Genomic DNA, 23351 nt, shown 5'->3' on the forward strand with positions numbered 1-23351 from the left:
TTCTACTGCTGCTGATGGCCCACAGAGCTGCTAGATCTATTCCAAATCTATCCCATTTAGCATGGTGGTAGTACCACACAACACGATAAAGGGTACCCTCAGTGTGAAGACAGGACTTTGTCTCCACAAGGACTGTGCAGTGGTCAATCCTACCAATACTATCATGGACATGGCATCTGCAACAGGTAGAGTGGTGAGGTCTAGTAGGGTTTTCCCTCTTGTTGGTTTTCTCACCGGCCGCCATAGGCCCAGTTTGGCAGCTATGTCTTCAGGACTTGACCAACTCAGTGAGTAGTGATCCTAGCGAGCCACTCGGTGATGGACAGCAAAATTCCCCCACCCAGAGTACATTCTGCGCTCTTGCTACCCTCAGTGCTTCTTTCAAATGGTGTTCAACATGGAGGAGTACTGATTCATTGAGTGAGGGAGGGCGGTAGGTAGTAATCAGCAGGAGGTTTCCTTGCCCACGTTTGACCTGGTGTCATGAGACTTCATGAGGTCCAGAGTCAATGTTAAGGACTCCCAGAGCAACTCTCTCCCAAATGTATACCACTGTGCCACCACCTCTTGGATGGTGATGGAGGAGTCTGAGACATTGGCTGTGAGGTATGATTCAGTGAGTATGACTGTCAGTGTTGCTTGACTAGTCTGTGGACAGTTCTCCCAATTTTGCCACAAGTCCCCAGATGTTAGTGAGGAGGACTTTGCAGGGCTGACTGAGCAGGGTGTGCCTTTTTAATTTCCAGTGCCCGAAGTTCATGCTGGGTGGTCATTCGGTTTTATTCTTTTCCAACTTTTCTGTAGTGGTTTGGCACAAGTGAGTGGCTTGCTAGGCCATTTCAGAGGGAAGTTACGAGTCAACCACATTTGCTGGGGGTCTGGAGTCACATGTCGGTCAGACCAGGTAAGGACAGCAAATTTCCTTCCCTAAAGGACATTAGTGAACCAGATGGTTTTGTTTTTTTTTAACAACAACCAGTAGTTTCATTGTCACCGTTACGGAGAGTAGCTTTTTATTTCAGATTGAATCTAAATTCTACCAGCTGCCGTGGTGGGATTTGAACTCATGTCTCCGAAGCATTAGCAGAGTAAAATTACCACTACACTATCGTTCCCTGGTGTACAATAACAGGACTATGAAAACGTATCTTCCACACCTGAAGGAGCATTGGTCTAGCATTAGCTGGTATACACTGTGGCAATGATATTCTAGCTGGAGGCTGCTAAGGTGGCACAGCACACAAGAACTAATAGAACGGTGGATACTGGCTCATTGCCAATGCCGATCCCACCATATTGGTGATCTCAGCTGTGCCAGCATGCGGCAGCACCAAGCCAAGGAGTGAGGAAAGGGTTGAGAAAGTGCAGGGAACAACAAGGATAATTGTCACTGTGCTGCTGTTGTTTATCTCTAGCAGAAGACCAAAGTTTTGGCTGCTCACTGTTTGAGCTTGGTGTGTTGATAGCATTCAGCTGCATCCTGGGTGACTGAGCAGTCCTGTTTAGGTCTGCAACTCTGATTCAAATTGGGAGAGGCTGGAAAGAGGTGCCCTAAAGATTGCTTGAGTTACCTATTCCTGATAAGCTGTCTCCAGGTGACAGGTCTTCTCTGAATGTGGTCAAAACATAGCAAACAAAATATCTAACAGTCTCAGCTCAAGAATGATTGCCTGCGTATGAATGCAAGAACAAAGCATGAGTGAATTCTAGCACATCAACAGCCCTCAACTAGCATAGCAGAATGATTTTGAATGTGGTGCAGGTATAATTTTGCAGCCCATGAATCTGGACTGATTGCCTATCTGAGGCAGCACAGTAAACTGACTAAAACATCAGTCAAATCCATTAATCAGCCAATGACCATGCTATGCTGTCTTCATCAGCATACATAAATCTACCACGACAAGCACCAATTTAACTGGGGATTAATCCACTGGACATCATCACTGCCTCAAAATCACACATAACAAGCTACACATCCTGGGCGATTTCAATACCAGAGCTGAAATGGACCATTACCTTGAGCAAAGTTTGAAGCAATGGAGAGAGCAACACTGATGGCAATGGACTCCTCTGTCTTACCAAGTCTGTCTTACCATTTAGAAGATAAACTCATCAACATTCCAGTCTAAATCATCATGGATACACACCCATACTATGCAATTATAGATTATGTCATTACATGCCAGTGTGAATTCCGAGATACTCAGATATGATGACATCTGTATCTCAGTTATTTTAGTCAAATGAGTGGAGGTGAAATTGGACAGAACTAGTACTAATGAAATTCTCAGTCAGCTTTGCTTCTAATCATCATAGGTAAACTGGCAACTCCCCAGAAAGACTGGAGTGTGAAACAACTTCAGAATCCTACGATACAATATATATATAATTGTCGTTATAAACAACTAACAATTCATATCCAAAGGATCATCCTCCACCATTTCCGCCACCTCCAGCGTGATGCCACTACCAAACGCATCTTCCCCTCCCTTCCCGTCAGCATTCCGAAGGGATCGTTCCCTCCGCAACACCCTTGTCCACTCCTCCATTACCCCCACCACCTCATCCCCTTCCCATGGCACCTTCCCCTGCAATCGCAGGAGGTGTAATACCTGCCCATTTACCTCCTCTCTCCTCACTATCCCAGGCCCCAAACACTCCTTTCAGGTGAAGCAGCGATTTACTTGTACTTCTTTCAATCTAGTATACTGTATTCGCTGCTCACAATGTGGTTTCCTCTACAAAGGGGAGACCAAACGCAGACTGGGTGACCGCTTTGCGGAACACCTCCGCTCAGTCCGCAAGCAGGACACCGAGCTTCTGGTTGCTGGCCATTTCAACACTTCCCCCTGCTCTCATGCTCACATCTCTGTCCTGGGATTGCTGCAGTGTTCCAGTGAACATCAACGCAAGCTCGAGGAACCGATTAGGCACACTACAGCCTGCTGGACTGAACATTGAGTTCAATAATTTCAGAGCATGACGGGCCCCCCATTTTACTTTTATTTTTAGTTCTTTTTTTCTTTTTCCTTTTTTTATATTTTTGTTGTGTTTATTTTATTTCATCTTAGTTTGTTCAGTTTGCTTACCCATTGTTTTTTTCATGTTTGTACTTGCGGCTGTTCAATTTTCAGTCTGTTAACACCCTATCTGTACTAATGCTTTGTCTTTCAATACACCATTAACATATCTTTGCTCCATGACCTTCTGGTCAGCTATTCTGTGACCTTGTCCTATCTACACCTTCTCCTTTGTTATCTCTTGCCCCACCCCCACTTTACTTGCTTTTCACCTTTTACATTTCTAATATTTGCCAGTTCTGAAGAAGGGTCACTGACCTGAAATGTTACCTCTGCTTCTCTCTCCACAGATGCAACCAGACCTGCTGAGTATTTCCAGCATTTCTTGTTTTTATAACAATTCAGGGGGTTCAGACAAATGAAAAAAAGGTGCTCAAAGAGAAGGTCCAAACCACAGCACCAGACACAACTGCCATACCACGAAGGCTGATATGAATCCAACAAGATACAGAATCTCCAATCTGAGATCAGTTGATTTTGGCTGATTCAATGGTGGAGCCTCTGACTTGAGGCAGCACATAAATCCAAAAGATAGGAAATGAGCAATGGGACAAGCCAGCAGCTATGAGAGTCTGAGAACTTTACAAAGCTCCATGCACGAACAGAGTAAATCTAGAGCTGAACTGAAAACCATGGTGTGCTTTATACCCGCAGAGAAGTCAGAAATTCTCAAAGCATGTGAAGAAACGTTTCAGTACTGCATGAGTGGGCCATTTAGTATTGGATCAGAGTTATTGAAGATGATAGTCCAATCAGGACAGCCTCCTAAACCATTCACTACCCAGGGAATAATTGCTTCTGTGTTAAGGGAACAATTACAAGGCCTCAGGATAGGATGGAATAGGTTTACATGCAAGATAGAACAATGTTAGTGAACACATTTGCTACAGATCTTGAAACCAGCATGGGATAAAAACAAATTAAAAGACAGGAAGGCCAGCTCCATTGTAACTTTGAAGAAACAGACTGCAGGCATGATAATGGATAGGATATTACTTAACAGGCTGATTGCTTTGGTCTTGGACTACCCTACTACAGACTCAACATGACTTCCAATCAAACTATATTTGGCTATATATGGCAAGACAAATACAAGAAATATGCCGTAAATAGAATATGGACTTGACATAACAAAAGCTGTGATGGATGTATCTTTGGAAACTGCTTTCTGAAATTGACTATCCTGAATAATTTATTAATGAATAAACATGAGTGCAAAAGTCAAGGCTGAAGCATTCGCAACCATCTTCAGCCCGAAGTGCCCAATAGATGATCCATCTCAGCCTGCTCCTGAGGTTCCTATCATCACAGATGCCAGTCTTCAGTAATTCGATTCACTCCACATGATATCAAGATACAGGAAAAGGCAATGGATACAGCAAAGGCAACAGGCCGCAACACTATCCCAGCTAGACCTGTGCTCTAGAAAAAGCTGCACCTAGATGGCTGAGTATAAAAATAGGCAGGTCATGCTGCAGCTGTACAGAACTTTAGTTAGGCCACACTTAGAATACTGCATGCAATTCTGGTCGCCACACTACCAGAAGGACGTGGAGGCTTTGGAGAGGGTACAGAGGAGGTTTACCAGGATGTTGCCTGGTCTAGAGGACATTAGCTATGAGGAGAGGTTGGATAAACTCGGATTGTTTTCACTGGAACGACAGAGGTGGAGGGGCGACATGATAGAGGTTTACAAAGTTATAAGTGGCATGGACAGAGTGGATAGTCAGAAGCTTTTTCCCAGGGTGGAAGAGTCAGTTACTAGGGGACATAGGTTTAAGGTGAGAGGGGCAAAGTTTAGAGGGGATGTGCGAGGCACGTTCTTTACACAGAGGGTGGTGAGCGCCTGGAACTTGTTGCCGGGGGAGGTGGTGGAAGCAGATACCATAATGACGTTTAAGCGGCATCTTGACAAATACATGAATAGGATGGGAATAGAGGGATACGGATCCCGGAAGTGCAGAAGGTTTTAGTTTAGGCAGGCATCAAGATCGGCGCAGGCTTGGAGGGCCGAATGGCCTGTTCTTGTGCTGTTCTTTGTTCTAGCCAAACTGTTCCAGTACAGCTACAACACTGGGATCTACCTGACAAAGTGGAAAATTACCCAAGTATGTTCTGGTCACATAAAGGAGGACAAATCAAATCTGGCAAATTACGACCACATCAGCTGACTCCAAATCAGTGATTGAAGGTGTAGTCGACAGTGTTTTTGAGCAGCACTTACTCACAAACAACAACAAAAATTTGCATTTATAATTTACTTGCTTTTAACTTACTAAAATGTCCCAAGGCAATTCACAGGAGTGGTATAAAACAAAATTAGGCACCAATCACATAAGGAGATATTAGGGCAGATAAACTCAGCAATGCTCGGTTTTGGTTCCACCAAGACAACTTGGCTCTGGACTTCATTTCAGCCTTAATCCAAACATGAACAAAAGAGTTGAATTCCAGAGGTAAGAGGACAGTGACTGCCCCTGATATTAAGGTAGCATTTGATAGAGTGTGGCACCAAGGAGCCCTAGATGGTTGCGGTTGTTGGTTGCCAAATCATCTCAGCTCAGGACATTGCTGCAGGAGTTCTTCAGGGTAGTGCCCTAGGTCCAACTTCAGCCGCTTCATCAATGATCTTCCCTCCAACATAAGGTCAGAAGTTGGGACGCTCATTGATGGTTGCACACTTTTCAGTTGCATTTGCAATTCCTTAATGAAGCAGTCCATGCATGCATGAAACAAGACCTGGACAGCATTCAGGCTTGAATTGATAAGTGGCAAGTCACATTCATGTCACACAAGTGCCAGGCAATGATCATCTTCAACAAGAGAGAGTCTAACCATCTCCCCTTGACATTTAATGGGATTATCATCATCAAATCCCCACTATCAACATCCTAGGGGTCACTACTAATCAGAGCTTTAACTGGACCAGCCCTTAAATACTGTGGCTACAACAGCAGGTCAGGGGCTCGGTATTGTGACGAGTGACTCACCTCCCGACTCCCAAAGCCTTTCCTTACATGGCACAAGTCAGGAGTGATGGAATACTCTCCATTTGTCTGGATGAGTGCAGTTCCAACCACACTTGAGAAGTTGAATGCCATCCAGGCCAAAGCAGTTTGTTTCATTGGCACCCTGTCACCACCTTAAACATTCACACCCTCCACCACCAGCACACAGTGCTATCTACAAGATACACTGCAGCAACTCGCCAAGGTTCCTTCGACAGCACCTTCCAAACCCATGACCTCTAACAAGGGCAGCAAGTGCATTGGAATACCACCAAGTTCCCCTCCAAATCACACATCATCCTAAGTTGGAAGTATATCACTGTTCCTTCATCACCATTGGGTCTAATTCATGGAATTCCCGACCAAGCAGCACCGTGGGTATACCTTTGTCACACGACTGCAGTAGTTCAAGGCGACAGTGCACCATCACCTTCCCAAGGGCAATTAGGGATGGGCAATGAATACTAGCCTTGCCAGTGATGCCAAATTCCTGTGAATGACTAAAAAAAACTACATAACAGTATTGCTGGGAGTAGTGGTGACATGCGGGGAAATCTCCAAACTGTTCCCGATCTTTACCAGTGAAAAGAAAGACTGCATCCTTTGACCCTCATCTTTTTTGACTTTTTCTTTGCGATCGTACTCGATGAAACCACTAAAGTGTGGACAAAAGGATGTATATCCATTTCTGTACTGAAGGAAAACTATTTAATCTATGGAGGCTCCAGACCAAGACTAAGGAGTAGGAAGAAATTCTTTGAAATCTAATCTTCACTGAGTTTTTTTCTTTCTTTAATTCTCTTCCATTTCAATTGTACCTCTTGCGACCTTAAGACATTGCAAAATGCTTTACAGACAATCAAGAACTTTTGAAGTGAAGTAAATGTTGTAATGTAGGAAACATGGCAGCCAATTTGCACACAGCATGCAATGAAGTAATAATCAGACAATCTGTTACAGTGAGGAGGGTTGAGGGATAAACCAGAACACGAGGGAGAACTCCCCTGATGATCTTTGAATAGTGCAATTAATTTTTTTTCACCTGAGAGGACAGATGAGTCCTCAGTTTAATGTTGTATCCGAGAGAGGGCACCTTCAGCAGTGCAGCATTCCCTCAGTACTGCACTAAAATTGCAGCCTAGATTTTGTACTCAAGTCTCTGGTATGGGACCTGAGTCCATGACCTTCCAATTCAGAGGCAGGAGAGCTACCCACTGAGCCACAGCTGACACTAAAATATTTCAACATGGAAACAGACCCTTCAGTCCAAGTTAGAGTTTGAGTTTATCCCCTATATCACCAGTAGCCTTTACCCCAGTTGCCCACCCTGTTCCTATATCCCACAGAATTATTGTTTATGCCTCCCATTTTAGTATTGTCTACAAATTTGGACATCACTTCCTCCAAGCCTATGCCCAAATCATTAATGTACACAGTGAACAGAAGTGGCCCCAGAACAGAACCCTGTGGGACACCAGTACCCACTTCCCAACACTTGCAACTTATCCAGATGGAGGCCATGTTTGTGGTGGTGTAAAGGAATGGGCTGATTGAGAATGGCAAACAATAGGTTCCACAGATTATCTGTACTCTGAGCTAAAAAAGAGAAATGCTCCGCTAGGAGCAAAATAAATCCCTTCAAAAAAATCTCAAGCACTAAGAAATACAGAAGAACTTCTGGAAACCTATAGCTAAGATAAAGTGGAATGGATGATTGTAATGTAATAAAAACCAGCATGTATCAAAACCAAGAACCAGTGAGATCCTCAGGAAAATGAGGCTGTGCTGGAAGCTACTACTGACTGTTATGTGGGTGGGCCCAATTGGTTTCAATCCCAACAGAGGTGTTAGAGATTGAAGTTTTAACCTGTCTTACCACTGTTGTCAGGCATGATGGAACTATAACAGTATTAATATGACAGAATGGGCTTTTCTCAGGCCAGAGACCTCAAGGAAAATGCTAAATGTCAAAAGTGGCTTTTTGAAATTTAAAACACAGCACATTTCTTTGTAACTTCCCTTTTCTCCAATGTCTCTTTCCTTCTATCATCGTTCCCCATCTTTCTCTCATCAGCACCCTTCCCAAATGCATTAACCAAAAGGGCGAAGAACCAGCCTGATGTCATGGTCACCCTCAAGTGATTGGTTTATGGGGTGAATCCATTTTGCTTTCTTTCCCAGATGATTTGACCTCGACTGAATGATATGGAGAGAAGTGAGAGGGAAATTGCAGAGGCACTGGCCATAATTTTTAAGTCTTCACTAGACTCAGGGGAATGGAGAATTTCAAATGTTCAAAAAAAAAAGGTGTAAAGATAAGTCCAGCAACTACAGGCCAGTAAGTTTAACTTCGGTGGTGGAGAAACTTCTAGAAACAATAATTCAGGACAAAATTTAATAGTCACTTGGACAAATGCAGGTTAATTAAGGAAAGCCAGCACAGACTTGCTAAGGGAAAATAGTGTTTAACTAATTTGCTGGAGTTTTTTTGAAGAGGTAACAGAGAGGGTTGATGAGGGTACATGGACTTCCAAAAGGCATTTGATATAGTGCCGCACAACAGACTTGTGAACAAAGTTATAGCTCATGGAATAAAAGGGACAGGAGCAACACAGATATGAAATTGGCTGTTTGATAAGAAACAGAGATTAGTAGTTAATGGATGTTTTTTGGACTGGAGTTCCCCAGGGGTCAGCGTTGGGATCCTTGCTCCTCCTGATATATATTAATGACCTAGACCTTGGTGTAGAGGGCATAATTTCAAAATTTGCAGATGATACGAAACTTGGAAGCATTGTGAACTGTGAGGAGGATAGTGTAGAACTTAAAAAGGACACAGGCAAGTTGGTGGAATGGGCGGACAGATGGCAGATGACGTTCAATGCAGATAAATGTGAAATGATTCATTTTGGTAAGAAGAACACGGAGAGACAATATAGAATAAAGGATACAATTCTAAAGGGGGTGCAGAAGCAGAGGGACCTGGGTGTATGTGCATAAGTCATTGAAGATGGCAGGATAGTTTGAGAGAGCGGTTAATAAAGCATACAGTACCCTAGGCTTTATTATTAAAGGCATAGACTGCAAGAGCAAGGAGGCAATGTTAAACATGTATAAACACAAGTTCAGTTCTGGCCACTGCACTTTAGGAAAGATGTGAAGGCATTGGAGAGATTGCAGAAAAGATTCACAAGAATGATTCCAGGGATAAGGAACTTCATTTACAAAGACAGATTGGAAAAGTTGGGGCTGTTTTCCTTGGAGAAGAGAAGGCTGAGAGGAGATTTGATAGGAGATATTCAAAATCATGAGGGGTCTGGACAGAGTGGATACAGAAAAACTATTCCCACTTGTGAAAGGATAAAGAACGAGAGGGCATTGATTTAAGGTAATTGTCAAAAGAAGCAATGGCAACATGAGGAAATCTTTTTCACACAATGAGTGGTTAGGATCTGGAATGCACTGCCAGAGAATGTGGTGGAGGCAGGTTCAATCGAGGCATTCAAAAGGGAATTAGTTATCTGATAAGGAAGAACGTGCAAGGTTACGGGGAGAAGGCAGGAGAGCGGCACTAGGAGAATTGATCAGAGAGCCAGTGCAGACACGATGGGCTGAATGGCCTCTTTCTGTGCTGTAACAATTCTGTGATTCTGTGAAATCAGATGCTGCTGTGGAAGAGTGGAGGGTGGGGGGGGGTCTTTCTGGATGGGTGAGTTATGATGGGCCAAATGGCCTTCCTGATCCTTATCTTTCTGATCTAGTGATACAGAAGTAGCTGGATATCAAAATAATGTTACATGGAGAGCAGACAATAAGTGGTAATTCTCTCTGTCTTTTCACTTTCCTGCCCTGCTTCCCCAGTGCTAGTGACAATATTGTACTACTGTGTATAATGGCTCAAAGTACTACAGCAGGCAATTGGGGCTATATAACAAAAAAACAAAAGCAAAAAGCAAGACATCATTAAAAGCTTGCCAGCGTTAATGCGCCCCCCCACCCCCCCCTTCCTTCTTGAGAATGTTTGTTTGATTTTCCTCCTGGCCTCCTTCATACTTATACTAAAGGCAGACAGAGATACTTACACACTAAGCACTACCACTGAAAGAGAAAAGGGAATACACTGCAATGTTTCAGCAGTTTTATCTCACAATCCAGACAACTGAGTGCCAACAATCTGAAAATGTTCCATTCCCAGTCTGAGAGATCAGTAGAAAAATCAACTGGACCTGTTTATATTAAAGCAGCTGCTGTAAAATCCAGTGTACAACTTGTACCTCAATGCAACTCATAAACCTTGAGGGAATAGCATCTGCACCAGAGCGAGTTATTGTTCCAACATACTAGTCTCAAGTGTGACGTACGCACTTTATTTTTAAAGTACACCAAGAAACATAAGAACATGACAATCACCCAAACCGGCCTACTGTAGATACCTACTCCAGCAACACAAGTCGTGCAATATTTCCACTGTTCATTCAGCCCAGAGTAGATTTGTTTTAAACCATGTATAAATCTGTGCTGTAATAATTAAACTTTATCAGTGTTGTTTTGGAGTCCTGTCAATGGCCACGATGTTTTGTTACAAAAATCTAAGCTCACATCAGGTAACCTGTGAATGGCCGTTACAAAGTTTCCTCCTCTGTTCTGTGCTTTGTATATTTCCATATTAGTGGCCATTTCTACTTGTTTGCAAGATGAATTCATTGTGAACTCACAACAATGATAACCAATATTGTGAATGAGACAGGCCATGGAAGTTTAAAATATTAATTTTGGCTGCATTTGAGAATACTGTGATGGTATTTAAATTGATGGTCACAATGTGTAATGCAGAATGTTAGTGTAACTCTGCCAATAGACAGGCCACTTCAGACAGAAACTGGTGTTAACTGGTGGCAGCCATTGAAATACAATAAATCCATGTAGCTGGGCCCAAACCTTTCAACACTCCCAGGTCCTGGGCTAGTGTGTCGCTAAAACCAGAACCTTGGCCCGTTCCCTGACAGCTTAGTGAGTTGATCCAGTGAGTAGCTGAGCTACATGGTCCAGACTCGATCCCCAGTCTGTGCTGAGACATACAATCTCAGCCAGCTGAAGTTCTGCAATTGGTATTTGGTTTAGGTAGAAGGAAAATCTGAAAAGGTTGCTGCTCTGAATTATCATAAGCCACAAGGAAACGAGGGACAAATGGGCGGCACAGTTGCGCAGTGGTTAGCACCGCAGCCTCACAGCTCCAGCTGTTCGATTCTGGGTACTGCCTGTGCGGAGTTTGCAAGTTCTCCCTGTGACTGCGTGGGTTTCCGCCGGGTGCTCCGGTTTCCTCCCACAGCCAAAGAATTGCAGGTTGATAGGTAAATTGGCCATTATAAATTGCCCCCAGTATAGGTGGTAGGGGAATTGAGGAAAGGTGGGGATGTGGTAGGAATATGGGATTAATGTAAGATTAGTATAAATGGGTGGTTGATGATCGGCACAGACTCGGTGGGCCGAAAGGCCTGTTTCAGTGCTGTATCTCTAAAAAATTAAAAAATTAAAATAAAAAACAAATGGAGAAAGAAGGCAACACAGAGTTAATATACTCAATATTTAAAATAATATAACGATCTACCTTGTGAAGCGGACACTGCAGATGTTACACTCGTATGGTTTTTCTCCCGTGTGAGTCCTGATGTGACGTGGCAGTTTTCCTGCTCCCTGAATCACCTTCTCACAGATTGGACACTTCTGGAATGCCTTTGCTCTCACTTTCTTCTCACTCTTTTTGGACCAGGAAGAGTAGCCTTCAGCCTCGAGGGAAGGGTTGAAAAAATTCAAGTATGAATCAAGATCATTCTCTTCTTTCACTAAGTTCTTGTTGTACGTCTCGTCGACTGAGTTTATAATCTGCTCGAGGAACGCTCTGGAGGAAATGGGTTCTTCGTCTTCCTTGTTTAGCTCTTGTTTCACCTCTTCAGTTGGGGTAAAGTTTGGATGCATAGCCAGCTCTTGGTGTTCCAGAAGCCCTTCTTCCTCGTGAAGATGGAAGTCAGGATAGTCTCCATTCTGTGAGGGAGAAAATGAAGGGCCAGTGACATCCTCCCTCTTGATCCACAGAATGGATTTGTCTAAGGTTTGGGTTGTCTGGTCATTTGGCGCCATTTCTGGATAGACCCCTCGTGCTTTCTGTGCCAGCTCTTCACTGACTCCATTTTTAAAGTGCGCTCTTGGAAGGTCTTTCAGTTCAAGACCTGGCCATTGGCTGTCGATGTGGCCATTGGCCGGACTGCTTTGGAAGTACTCTAGGTATTCTTTTGCTCTAAGGAGGTTTCTCTGATCAATTTGATCTACATAATCTGCCATCTCCTTGCTGGCCAGGGCATTTGATACAAGGAGATCATGGCAGACATTGCTCACGCATTGGATCTCCAGCAGTCTTGCCGCATTTAAAATCTCATTTACATTCGAAGTGCTTATAGTCAGGGTTGCCGTGTACGCAAACTCCAACAGTGCCGAGAGAGCTTCTGCAGTGACAAAGTCTATTTCGTAAACATTCTGTTGGTCCACGATGGCCCCCAATGTGAAGAGCTTTTTGAAGTATTGACTGCAGGCTGCAAGGACAGATCGATGGGTCCGAAATTCCTGACCATCCACTATGATGATAACATCACAGAGATAACCATAGTTCCTCTGCTCATTAAGACTACTGAGAATTTCACTGCTGTGATCTGGGAATGGGATACCTATAGGGCCATCTACTCCATTGGCCATTTTCATGGACAAGAGTCTGGAAGGGAAACAAAATAGAAAAAGATTTAGCGGCATAATTGGGGTCACATTCAATGTCAAAAACACCAACTGACAAAATGGCTAATAAAATTAAAGAAGTTGCATATATATATATAACGGCTTTCGCAACTTCAGGAAGTCCCAAAGTGCTCAACGCCAATGAAGTACTTCTGAAGTGATAGTCACTGTTGTAAAGTAGGAAAAACAGTAGCCAATTTGGGCACGGCAAGCTCCCGCAATAATGACCAGATAATCTGTCTTCTTTAATGATGTTGATTAAGGGATAAATATTTGCCCCACTGAAATCCCCTGATCTTCTTCGAATAGTGCCACGGATCTTGCATGTCTATCTGAGGGGGCAGGCCTTGGTTTAACCCTTCATGCAAAAAACAGCATCTCTGACAGTGCTACATTCTATCAGAACTGCACTGGTGTATTAGCCTTGATAACAAACCCACAACCTTCTGACTCAAGAGACTGGATTGCTACCAACTGAGCCAAGGCTGAACCCTGTAATGTGCAGTCCCGTAATAGGTTGCAGCACTGCACACTAGGGGTCCAGAGGAGCCCAAGCTCATAGAAATGATAGCAGATAGAGCAGCAGATTGAGACCCTTTTCAATAACTTGGTGTTTGAATAGTTTACGCTGTGTGATATTTACGTGAAAGTGTCTGAAGAAATTTCTCACCATTGAACAGAAACTATCTTCAGAAGATTGAGAGAGTTAGGAGGAGCTCAGTTTAGAAAGTTTGGACTAAAAATGCATTTCACATGGACGATACTCCTTTAAGTCCTTTCAAACCAGTATGCTTGAAATGACCTTCACAGGTCTCAACTGCCCCCTTACTCGATACTGGGAAGTGACTAGTTTCAGAATAATTCCCTTTAACGGAGAAGCTATCAGCACCAAGGTAACACATCCCCCAAAACAAATGAACACACCTTAAGGAAGCAGGTCATTTGACAAATTCAAAACTTAAAACTATCTTTGACCTAACTCATTTGTTCTGGTGCCTTCCTGCAGGGAATGGAAACAACTCATTTGTTCCCTTCTCAACACACCTCAAAAGTGCCTTTCAATTAATAATAAACTGCAGCTACATAGAGTTAGACTGTGATCGTTGTAAGTTCTGTGTTGACAAAAAGTATCTTTCTGCTACAGAAGAACCTGTGTTGCAGTCAGTCAATTCTTCTACAGGCTGTTGATTAACTTGAATTCTGCTCTACACCTTTTACTGTATGACCTTAAACTGGAACAACAGTTGAAGTATTGCTACTTAACATATAACATGTGGCACTTTAACTATCTCAATAAGTTGCCTCTGGTCCCAAAAGGGACAATATTCTTGTACCAAGTAATTATTATGAAATTTTTGGAAATTCCGTTTCTTGAACAGGTTGCACCAAGCTAGTAAATTACTTGCGGCACTACCTATGGTGATTTGATGAAAATGAGTTTCTTTTTAATGCAAGATACTTCCAGAGCTGGGAGAGAGACTGCAAAAACTTGCTCCACAGAACCACCTAATGGTTAGAGTCATGCAACATCGAATGGAAAATGTTTACATAACCATTTACAATGATAACTGTTGACAGGCAAAATTACAGAATCATAGAATGATAAAACGCAGAAGGAGGCCATTTGGCTCATTGGGGCTTTGCCAGCTCTTTAGTAGAGATAGCCAACTAGTCTCACTAGCCCCACTGTCCTGCAAAGGCTTTTCCTTCGAGTACTTATCCAATTCCCTTTTGAATGTTACTATTGAATTTGCTTCCACCACCCTTCCAGACCATATAACTCCCTGTATAAAATAATGTTTCCTCATGTCGCCTCTGCTTCTTTTGCCAATCACCTAAAATCTGTGTCCTCTGATTACTAACCATTCTGCCACTGGAACCAATTTTTCCTTATTTACTCTATCAAAATACCTCTATCAAATCTTCTCAATTTCTCCGCTCTTAAGAAGAATAATCCCAGCTTTTCCATTCTCTCCACATAACTGACGTTCCTCATCCTGGTACCATTTGAATAAATCTCTTCTGCACCCTCCCCAAGGCCTCAACATCCTTCCTGAAGTGCAGTGCCCAGAATTGAATACAATACTCCAGCTGAAGTCTAACCAGTATTTTCTAAAGGTTTAGCAGAACTTCCTTACTTTTGTACACTATGCTTCTATTAATAAAGCTAAGATTCCCTTTCTTAAAAAAGGCCTTTTCAATTTGTCCTGCCATCTTCAAAATGTTTGTGTACATACACTCCCAGGTCTCTGTTCTTACAATTTTAATGGGGGTGTATCATTTAGCTTATACTGTCTTTCTTAGGTTTTGTAGAAAGAATGATCACTTCACACTTGAATGACCATTTCACCAGTTTGTTTGTGTCCTCCAAACACGACCAAAAATTAGTTCCAACAGGAAGCAAGGTTTATGGACATGAGGTGCAGACTTTCAACAATATTTTTATTATTTAGATAATGCCAGACATTACTTCTCATCATCATTGTGCTGATGATCAAATCACTAACCTTCACGTATGAGCAATCTTTTCCATTCCTGGACAGCCCTATGCTCCTAACGATGTTGGAAAATACTGGAGGTGAAATGTTAAGAATGTCTAAGAGAACGCTCATGGGCAAATTTCCTGAAGTTTGCTGAATTGTTTCCAGGAGGTGGCAGATATTTCCCAAGTTTTGTTCTCCTGAAATTGGTTAAAGATCCACCCCTCCACCCACTTTTTTTAAATCACCCAAAGTTAGGATTATGAGAGATTGGGGAGGCTGGCGCTTTTTTTTTTAAAAAACAAAAACAGCTCTCAATTTGTCCTTCGTACTCTAATGGATAAGCTGCACAATGATGGACCGGCTGGTTTTTTTCCCCTTGTCAGCAGCCCTTTCAAAGCTATACACCCCCAATAGACAACCTGCCATTTTCCTACTGGTGTCAAACATTTTCTAACAGCAGCTCTTCCATTCAAACGCTATACAACAACTTACATTTATATAGCATCTTTTACGACATAAAATGATTTATGGTACTTCACTGGAGCATTATCAAACAAAATCTGACACTGAGCCACATAAGGTGATATTAGGTGATCAGAAGAGTTTGGTCAATGAGATAGGTTTTAAAGAGTGCCTTTAGAGGAGAAAAAAAAAAGAGGTAAAGAGAGAGTTTTTGGGAGGGTGTTCCAGAGATTAGAGCCGAGATAATGGGAGAGCGATGATAATCAGGGTAGTGCAGGAATCTTAGAGGGTTGTAAGGGTGGATGAGATTACAGAGGTTGGGGGTTGGGTGGTGAGGCCACGAAGGGATTTGAAAACAGGGATGAAAATTTCTAGAAACGAGGTGTTGCTGGGTGAATTGGACTTGATGCGAGTTAGGATACGAGCAGCAAAGTTTTGGATGGGATCAAGTTTACAGAGGGGGGGGAGGGTGGCCAGGGAGAGTTACAGAAGCAGATGATATGCAGGCTTACTACATATGAGATATGGTCATTGGCATTAAGGAAATGTAGCTGATGTTCTCGTGTGAGAAGATGGTAAAAAAATGTCCGGCTTGGACCCGGAAACAACAGCTTCAATGACAGAACATGCTGGATTGGTTGAATGGCTCTTTCTGTTCCTACAATGTTCCATCTGGCTAAAGTAAGCTACCTAAATAGAGTAAAAAAGGCTTCTTTATTCAAGCAACTTTCTTCAAAACAAAACAGATCCTCTTAACATAAAAGCAAAATACTGCGGATGCTGGAAATCTGAAATAAAAACAAGAAATGCTGGAAGCACTCAGCAGGTCTGGCAACATCTGTGGAAAGAGAAGCAGAGTTAACGTTTCGGGTCAGTGACCGAAGAAGGGTCACTGACCCGAAACGTTAACTCTGCTTCTCTTTCCACAGATGCTGCCAGACCTGCTGAGATCCTTTTAACAAGCAACTTAATCAAGTGTAACCATCTTCTTCCCTGGATGATACAGTCATTATACATAATGGCTCTGACTCTTTCTTGCAGTTGCCAACTCATACCACACTTTAGGAAGGATGTGAAAACATTAGAGAGGGTGCAGAAAAAGATTTCCGAGAATGGTTCCAGGGATGAGGGACTTCAGGTGTGTGGACAGATTGAAGAAGCTGGAGCTGTTCTCCTTAAGGAAGAGGAGGTTAAGAGATTTGATACAAGTGCTCAAAATCATGCAGGGTCTGGATACAGCAGAAAGACAGAAACTGTTCTTATTGGCAGAAGCCTCGAGAACCAGAGGACACCGATTTAAGGTGAATGGCAAAAGAACTGAAGGTGACATTGAGAAAAGCTTTTTTTTTTAAATGCAGCGTTGTGGTTAGGATCTGGAGTGCACTGCCTGATAGTGTGGTGGAAGCTGTCAATCATGGTTTTCAAAATGGAATGGGATAATTATCTAAAAGAGGAAAAAAAACTGCAAGGCTACAGGGAAAGGGTGATGGGACTAGCCGAGTTACTCTTGTAGAGAGCCAGCACAGCCACAACAGGCCAAATTATTTTATGATTCTTCAACAGAGCATTGCAGCATTCTCAATGCAACCAAGAGGGCATTTTGTTCCAGTGAATTCCTGACTTTAGTCATTCATATCCATGTTTCTTGCCATTAATAGCTATTTCACAATCTGAAATGTTGGAACTATTTGACAGCAGACTCTGCCACTGCTAAGGCTCTTCTAACTTTATCCCCTCAAGGTCTCAAGTGTGAATCTTAGTCAATGACTGGGATTCAAATTGCAGACTCTTTCAAGAGTCCAGAACTCTGCTGATGCAGCTGCCAGGCACTTGCACTACACCTCACAGTATTTTTTTTAAAAAGCATTAGTTACAATAACTAAATGAAACAGATGAGGCCATATCTGAGATAGTTAGATTACAAATCAATAACAAACTGCATTTGTATGGCAGCTTTAACATACAAAACAACTCAAGGTTTTTCCACAGGAGCGTAATCAGAGACAAACTGGCACCGAGTTGCATCAGGACGGGTGATCAAAAGCTTGGTCAAAGTGGTAGTTTTAAGCAGCATCTTAAAGAGAGAGAGGTGAGAGGCAGAGAGGTTTAGAAAGGACATTCCAGAGCTTAGTGGCTGAAGGCAGGGCTGCTAATGGTGGGGTAACTGAAGTCAGGGATGCACAAGAGGCCAGAATTGGGGGAAACATGGAGATCTCGGAGGGTTCTGGAGCTGATGGAAGGACAGAAATAGGGATGGGCAAGGCAGTGCAGGGATTTTAACATGAGAATGAAGCCTGCCTTGTAGGGTCTTCTTTGAATGAAACATGTGGCAAATATATGACAGCAGAAAACCCAATTTTGGTAGTCTTACTCCTGCATTTTGTGATGGATGCTGGAATAAATAAATCTTAAATCTAGTGATGGGCTGTTATATTTCTCACTCATCTTTGGGGCAGTATTAAGACTATTTGCCAGCCAGACATCACTAATTGCACTCTCTGCCCCTCTGATGATGATCTTATTGCTGGTTTCCCAATCCAGTTGGAGGTTGATCTTTCAGACTCCACAATCCTGTCCTCCGGAATTTTCTCTCAAAATTATGTTGCTTTCATACACTTTATAACTTCCAAAAGAAATCACCTAAAAAAGTCTTTGACTGTGCCTTCAGTCTTTCCCTATTATTTTCCTTTTCAATTTGGTGTTAAGCTTTATTAAGGGCTCGGCAATGTTTTCTTTTACATTTACATAAATTCTAGATATTAGCATTATTGCAATTTACATGTTTCTTTAATTGTTCCATGAAGGGAAAGTTTGAAGAGGTGCATGGATTCAATGTTGCACCTAATGATTACAACTAATGTATTTATATAGCATCCTTAACATTTGAAAAATACTTTATATATCAGATGTGGCTCAGTGGTAGCAAACTTGCCTCTAAGTCACAAGGTTACAGGTTCAAGTCCCTCTCCAGGGATTTGATCATATAATTTAAACTGACTTCCACTGTGGGAATGTGGCACTGTTGGAGGTGCCATCTTTTGGATGAAATATTAAACTGAGACACCGTCTGCCCTCTCAAGCAGATATAAAAGATGCCATGGCACTATTCAAAGAGCAGGGAAGTTCTCCCATGCCCTGCTGAATATTTAACCCTCAATCAACATCACTAAAACAGATTATCTACTCAATATCACATTGCTGCTAGTGGGAGCTTGTTGTGTGCAAATTAACTGCCGAGTTTCCTACATCCCAACAGTAACTACACTTCAAAGAACTTCAATGAAAGAAACTCTTTCATTCTTTTACAAGTGTTCACCCAGCCGTGGGAGTAGAGGTTTCCAGTGATTTGGCTGAAAAGGGTTTTTGAGACGGTTTTTCTAAAAGATGAGAGAGAAGCAGAGAGATCAAGGGATTTAGGGAGGAAGTTCTGCAGAGAAGTGTTCCCGAGGTAGCTTGAGGCTCCACCACCAACAGTTGGGTGACAGGAGGGGGAAGGCCAAAAGGCCAGAGTAGATGGTTAAAGGATGTGGGGTCTATAAAGCTGGAGGAGGCTGTCGTGATACGATGGGGCAAGGCTGTGGACAAACCCGAGGATAAGGATAAGGAGTTTAAACTTGATATTCCATGGCACAGGGAGTTATTGTAAACCAGCAAAAATGGGAACGATGAGCAAGTGGGACTCGGTGCAGGGCAGGATAAATCGGCAAAAGCAAAATGCTGCAGATGCTAAAAATCTGAAATGAAAACAGAAAATGCTGGAAATGCTCATCAGGTCAGGCAGCATCTGTGGGGAGAGAAATAAAAAGTTAATGTTTCAGGTCAATGACCCATTCTTTGTATATTAGCCCAAACTGTGAGTTTTGGCAACCTATTTAATTGTGGGCTAGGGGAGGGAGTGAGGAACCATAGTCTAAGGAAGAGCTTTCCTTATCCACAGTCCACACATCTTTCCACAAGAGTCACTAAGCAGCAACTGGGAATGGGAAACCAGGATAATCTTTACATCTTATTTACCCAGGAATGAAAGACAATTTTAGCATTATGCTCTTTGAACTGAAGTACAAAACAGAGGGAAGGAAAAATATAACTTCTCTAATTAAAGGGCAAACATAACGCATCATAGTTATTTGAGACTCTTTCCTGTGCTCAAGCTAAAGGCCTGAGCAGTATAACTCTATTGCCATGATTTTAAGCCAGGGTGAGAGGTCAGACTGGGGCAGGCTTACCCCAACTCACACGCTTCAGCCATTTTAACTCCCAGGCCTCATAGCCCTGGCCTGACTCCCTCTCGAACCCAGCAGAAATGATGTGGAGGCCGGTGGGCAGGAGCAGAGCAAGCGTGACAGTAGGCTACCTTTGGGTACCAATGGTAACAGGTCCTGGCAGTCACGGAGGGAGGGCAGAGGCGCAGCAAGTGATCGCTCCTACTCATGACCAGAACGTAACCTTTAAAAACAAAATCAAAATCACTGATCGTAGCAGAGCTCTGCTGATCCTCAGCGCCTGGTGTTCATGGCTAGGCCAGCACTAGACACCAAACACTCGGTACAAATTTTAAAAATAGGGTCAGGAACTGAATGCAGTCATCACACTGCGATTTAAGCATCTCAACAAGGCCCTGGCCTGCTTGGGCCGAGAGCCTAACACGCTGAGGAAAAGGCACCTGTTAAAATAGTGTGAGGTCAGTGAAAAAACAGTGAGTGGCACATGGTTGCCATTTTAAACCCCCACTCCACACTCGTTAGCGGGTTAAAACAGGGTCTTATATAAGTTGATAATACCAAACAGTATTTCTAATTCTAGCCAAGTCATCCATCACTCCTCAAGTTAAACTAATCTTAATAATTTGAGAATATGACTGTCAGATGCTGCTTGCTGAGCTGCTGAGATTATAATTGTCCACAGTTGGAACTGCAGGCTATTTATTAGCTGCAGCACTGAATCTAAGCAAGCCTTAAAGGTGCAGTGTCACCTTGCAAAATAACCAATCAGAACGGAAGCTCCCTCGCAATCATTTCAAGGACAAGAGGAGTGAAGAGCCACACAGCCGGTTTTGTTCTAATAGCAGGTGGTGAGATGCAGTCTATGACGCATGAGGTAATCTAAATAATTTGTACTTTTGCCAAAGTTCAATTGCATAACAGCTGTAAACTACGACGTAGACTTCACACTGCACAGCCCCTCCCACAATATCATGGCATTAAACCCTGCATTTCAGAAGTAAGGATTCAGAGTTAGACAAAGTTAGGGCGACACAGTGGCGCAGTGGTTAGCACCGCAGACTCACAACTCCAGGGACCCGGGTTCGATTCTGGGTACTGCCTGTGTGGAGTTTGCAAGTTCTCCCTGTGACGGCGTGGGTTTTCGCCGGGTGCTCCGGTTTCCTCCCACATCCAAAGACTTGCAGGTGATCGGTAAATTGGCCATTGTAAATTGCCCCTAGTGTAGGTAGGTGGTAGGATTAGTATAAATGGGTGGTTGTTGGTCGGCACAGACTCGGTGGGCCAAAGGGCCTGTTTCAGTGCTGTATCTCTAAATAAATAAAAAATAAATAAATAAACCAACAAGATCACACATCACTTCAACTGAGGAATTCTTGGAATCCCAATAGTTGCAAACAGGTTTATTTCTACTTTCAGTACAGAGCTTCTTTTTTTTTGACACACATCTTTCAGATGAAATATTAAACCTAGGCTCCAGACATCTGTTCAGAAAGATGTTGAGCACTTCAAAAAATTCATTAGCTGTGAAGCACTTTAGGATGTTTTGAGGACTAGGAAGTTTCAATATAAATGTAAGCTAACTCATTCATTCTCTGTTGGTCAAGCATCAAGTTCTTCACATCTAGTGCAGTGCAGAATTAAGTTGTGATGTACTTTTCCCCTCCATTGGCGGCCATGCCTTCAGCCATCTAGGCCTTAAATTCTGAAATTCCCTCCCCAAACCTATTCACCTCTGCACCTCTCTTCTTTAAGATGTTGCTTGAAACTTATTTCTTTGATCACATTTGGTCACCTATTTAATATCAACTTCTTTGCCTTGGTGTCAATTCTTTTGTTTGATAACGCTCGGAAAATTTTACTACATTAAAGGCACTATTGTTACAACCTCAGTGGAGACCACTCATTTTAGAACAGGGCGGCACAGTGGCGCAGTGGTTAGCACCGCAGCCTCACAGCTCCAGGGACCCGGGTTCGATTCCGGGTACTGCCTGTGTGGAGTTTGCAAGTTCTCCCTGTGTCTGCGTGGGTTTTCTCCGGGTGCTCCGGTTTCCTCCCACAAGCCAAAAGACTTGCAGGTTGATAGGTAAATTGGCCATTATAAATTGTCACTAGTATAGGTAGGTGGTAGGGAAATATAGGGACAGGTGGGGATGTTTGGTAGGAATATGGGATTAGTGTAGGATTAGTATAAATGGGTGGTTGATGTTCGGCACAGACTCGGTGGGCCGAAGGGCCTGTTTCAGTGCTGTATCTCTAATCTAATCTAATATGAACTTCCCTGTGACCAATTAAAGAATTACACGGCAAGCTTTCACATTTTAGGACATTTACTGTTACAACTAAACTAAAAAAAAAATCAACATTAACTAAACTGTACTTAGTTGGTAGCCAATACACTAAATTACAGAGAAATGTATTTCCCATTAACTTAACACACTTGAAAACCCCATACCACATTATACGTTAGTGTTCTCAGCAAAAAGTCTTTACAGTTAAGTCCCAAACTTCTCCCAGCTGCAATGGATTGGATCTCCCAGTGTCCTTCTCAAAGCCAACATCCTCTTTGCTCACTTCTTCAGAGCACATTCGACTGGACTTCCATTAATTAAGGAAATCTCTGGTGGCCCTATTACTCCTTTCTCCTCTGCAAACCTCGAGCCTTCAAACCAGGTTCAAATCTTAGCAGCCTTTCACTGTATTGGTGATCTAAGAGTAGCTGTTTTCTCTCTCTCCCTCTCTCTTTAGGCTGCACAGCTGACTACTGGTCTTCATTTTTTCCTTTCAGCCCCCAGAACTAGGAAAGCCTCTCGGATTTATCCAGATCAACAGTCAATCTTTTGCCTTTGACAATTCTCAGAGTCCATAAGTCTGACCATAGCAAAACCACCTGGGCCTTCCTCTGGTTCCAGGTATTAAAAATTGCAACTCAAATCTGTATTTTAGAGCCCCTAGCTCCCAGTTTACAATCAGAGTCTGGGAGAGTGAAACCCATTGTCCTTTAGGTGTTAGAACCTTGCACCCTGCTTTCAAAAGGGTCTTTGATCTGGGTTCCTTGTTCTCATCGTAACCAAGGCTGGTCTCTGGGCAGAATTTGTATGAGGTCACATGTTTCCTCTGAATGTCCATTTTACATTGCATTAAAGATCAGAGTTTTTAAAACATCACCATACTACAAAGTCCAGCGTTCATAACACTATTTAAATGAAAGTTGTTATTTTTCCTTCAACATTGCTTAACCTTAATCTCAGAAGAGCAGCTCCTTTCTCTACTCATGTGAATTTTTCTCTATCCCCATCAGCCATCCTGTGA

The 23351-nt window shown here is 42.8% G+C and overlaps 1 protein-coding gene across 5 annotated transcripts in view; it reads right to left on the reverse strand.

Moving 5' to 3' along the window:
* LOC137351783 (zinc finger and BTB domain-containing protein 7A-like) overlaps positions 1-23351 on the reverse strand; it is a 166704-nt gene that overhangs the window by 11040 nt on the left and 132313 nt on the right. For all 5 annotated transcript variants that reach the window (XM_068016611.1, XM_068016607.1, XM_068016609.1 and 2 more), the window contains exon 2: positions 11700-12854. In XM_068016611.1, the coding sequence (XP_067872712.1) occupies positions 11700-12844 (1145 nt within the window). In that variant the 5' untranslated portion in view covers positions 12845-12854. The remainder of the gene's footprint in view (positions 1-11699; positions 12855-23351) is intronic.

This window comes from Heterodontus francisci, chromosome 36, assembly GCF_036365525.1.
Source record: "Heterodontus francisci isolate sHetFra1 chromosome 36, sHetFra1.hap1, whole genome shotgun sequence".
NCBI classification, from domain to species: domain Eukaryota; kingdom Metazoa; phylum Chordata; class Chondrichthyes; order Heterodontiformes; family Heterodontidae; genus Heterodontus; species Heterodontus francisci.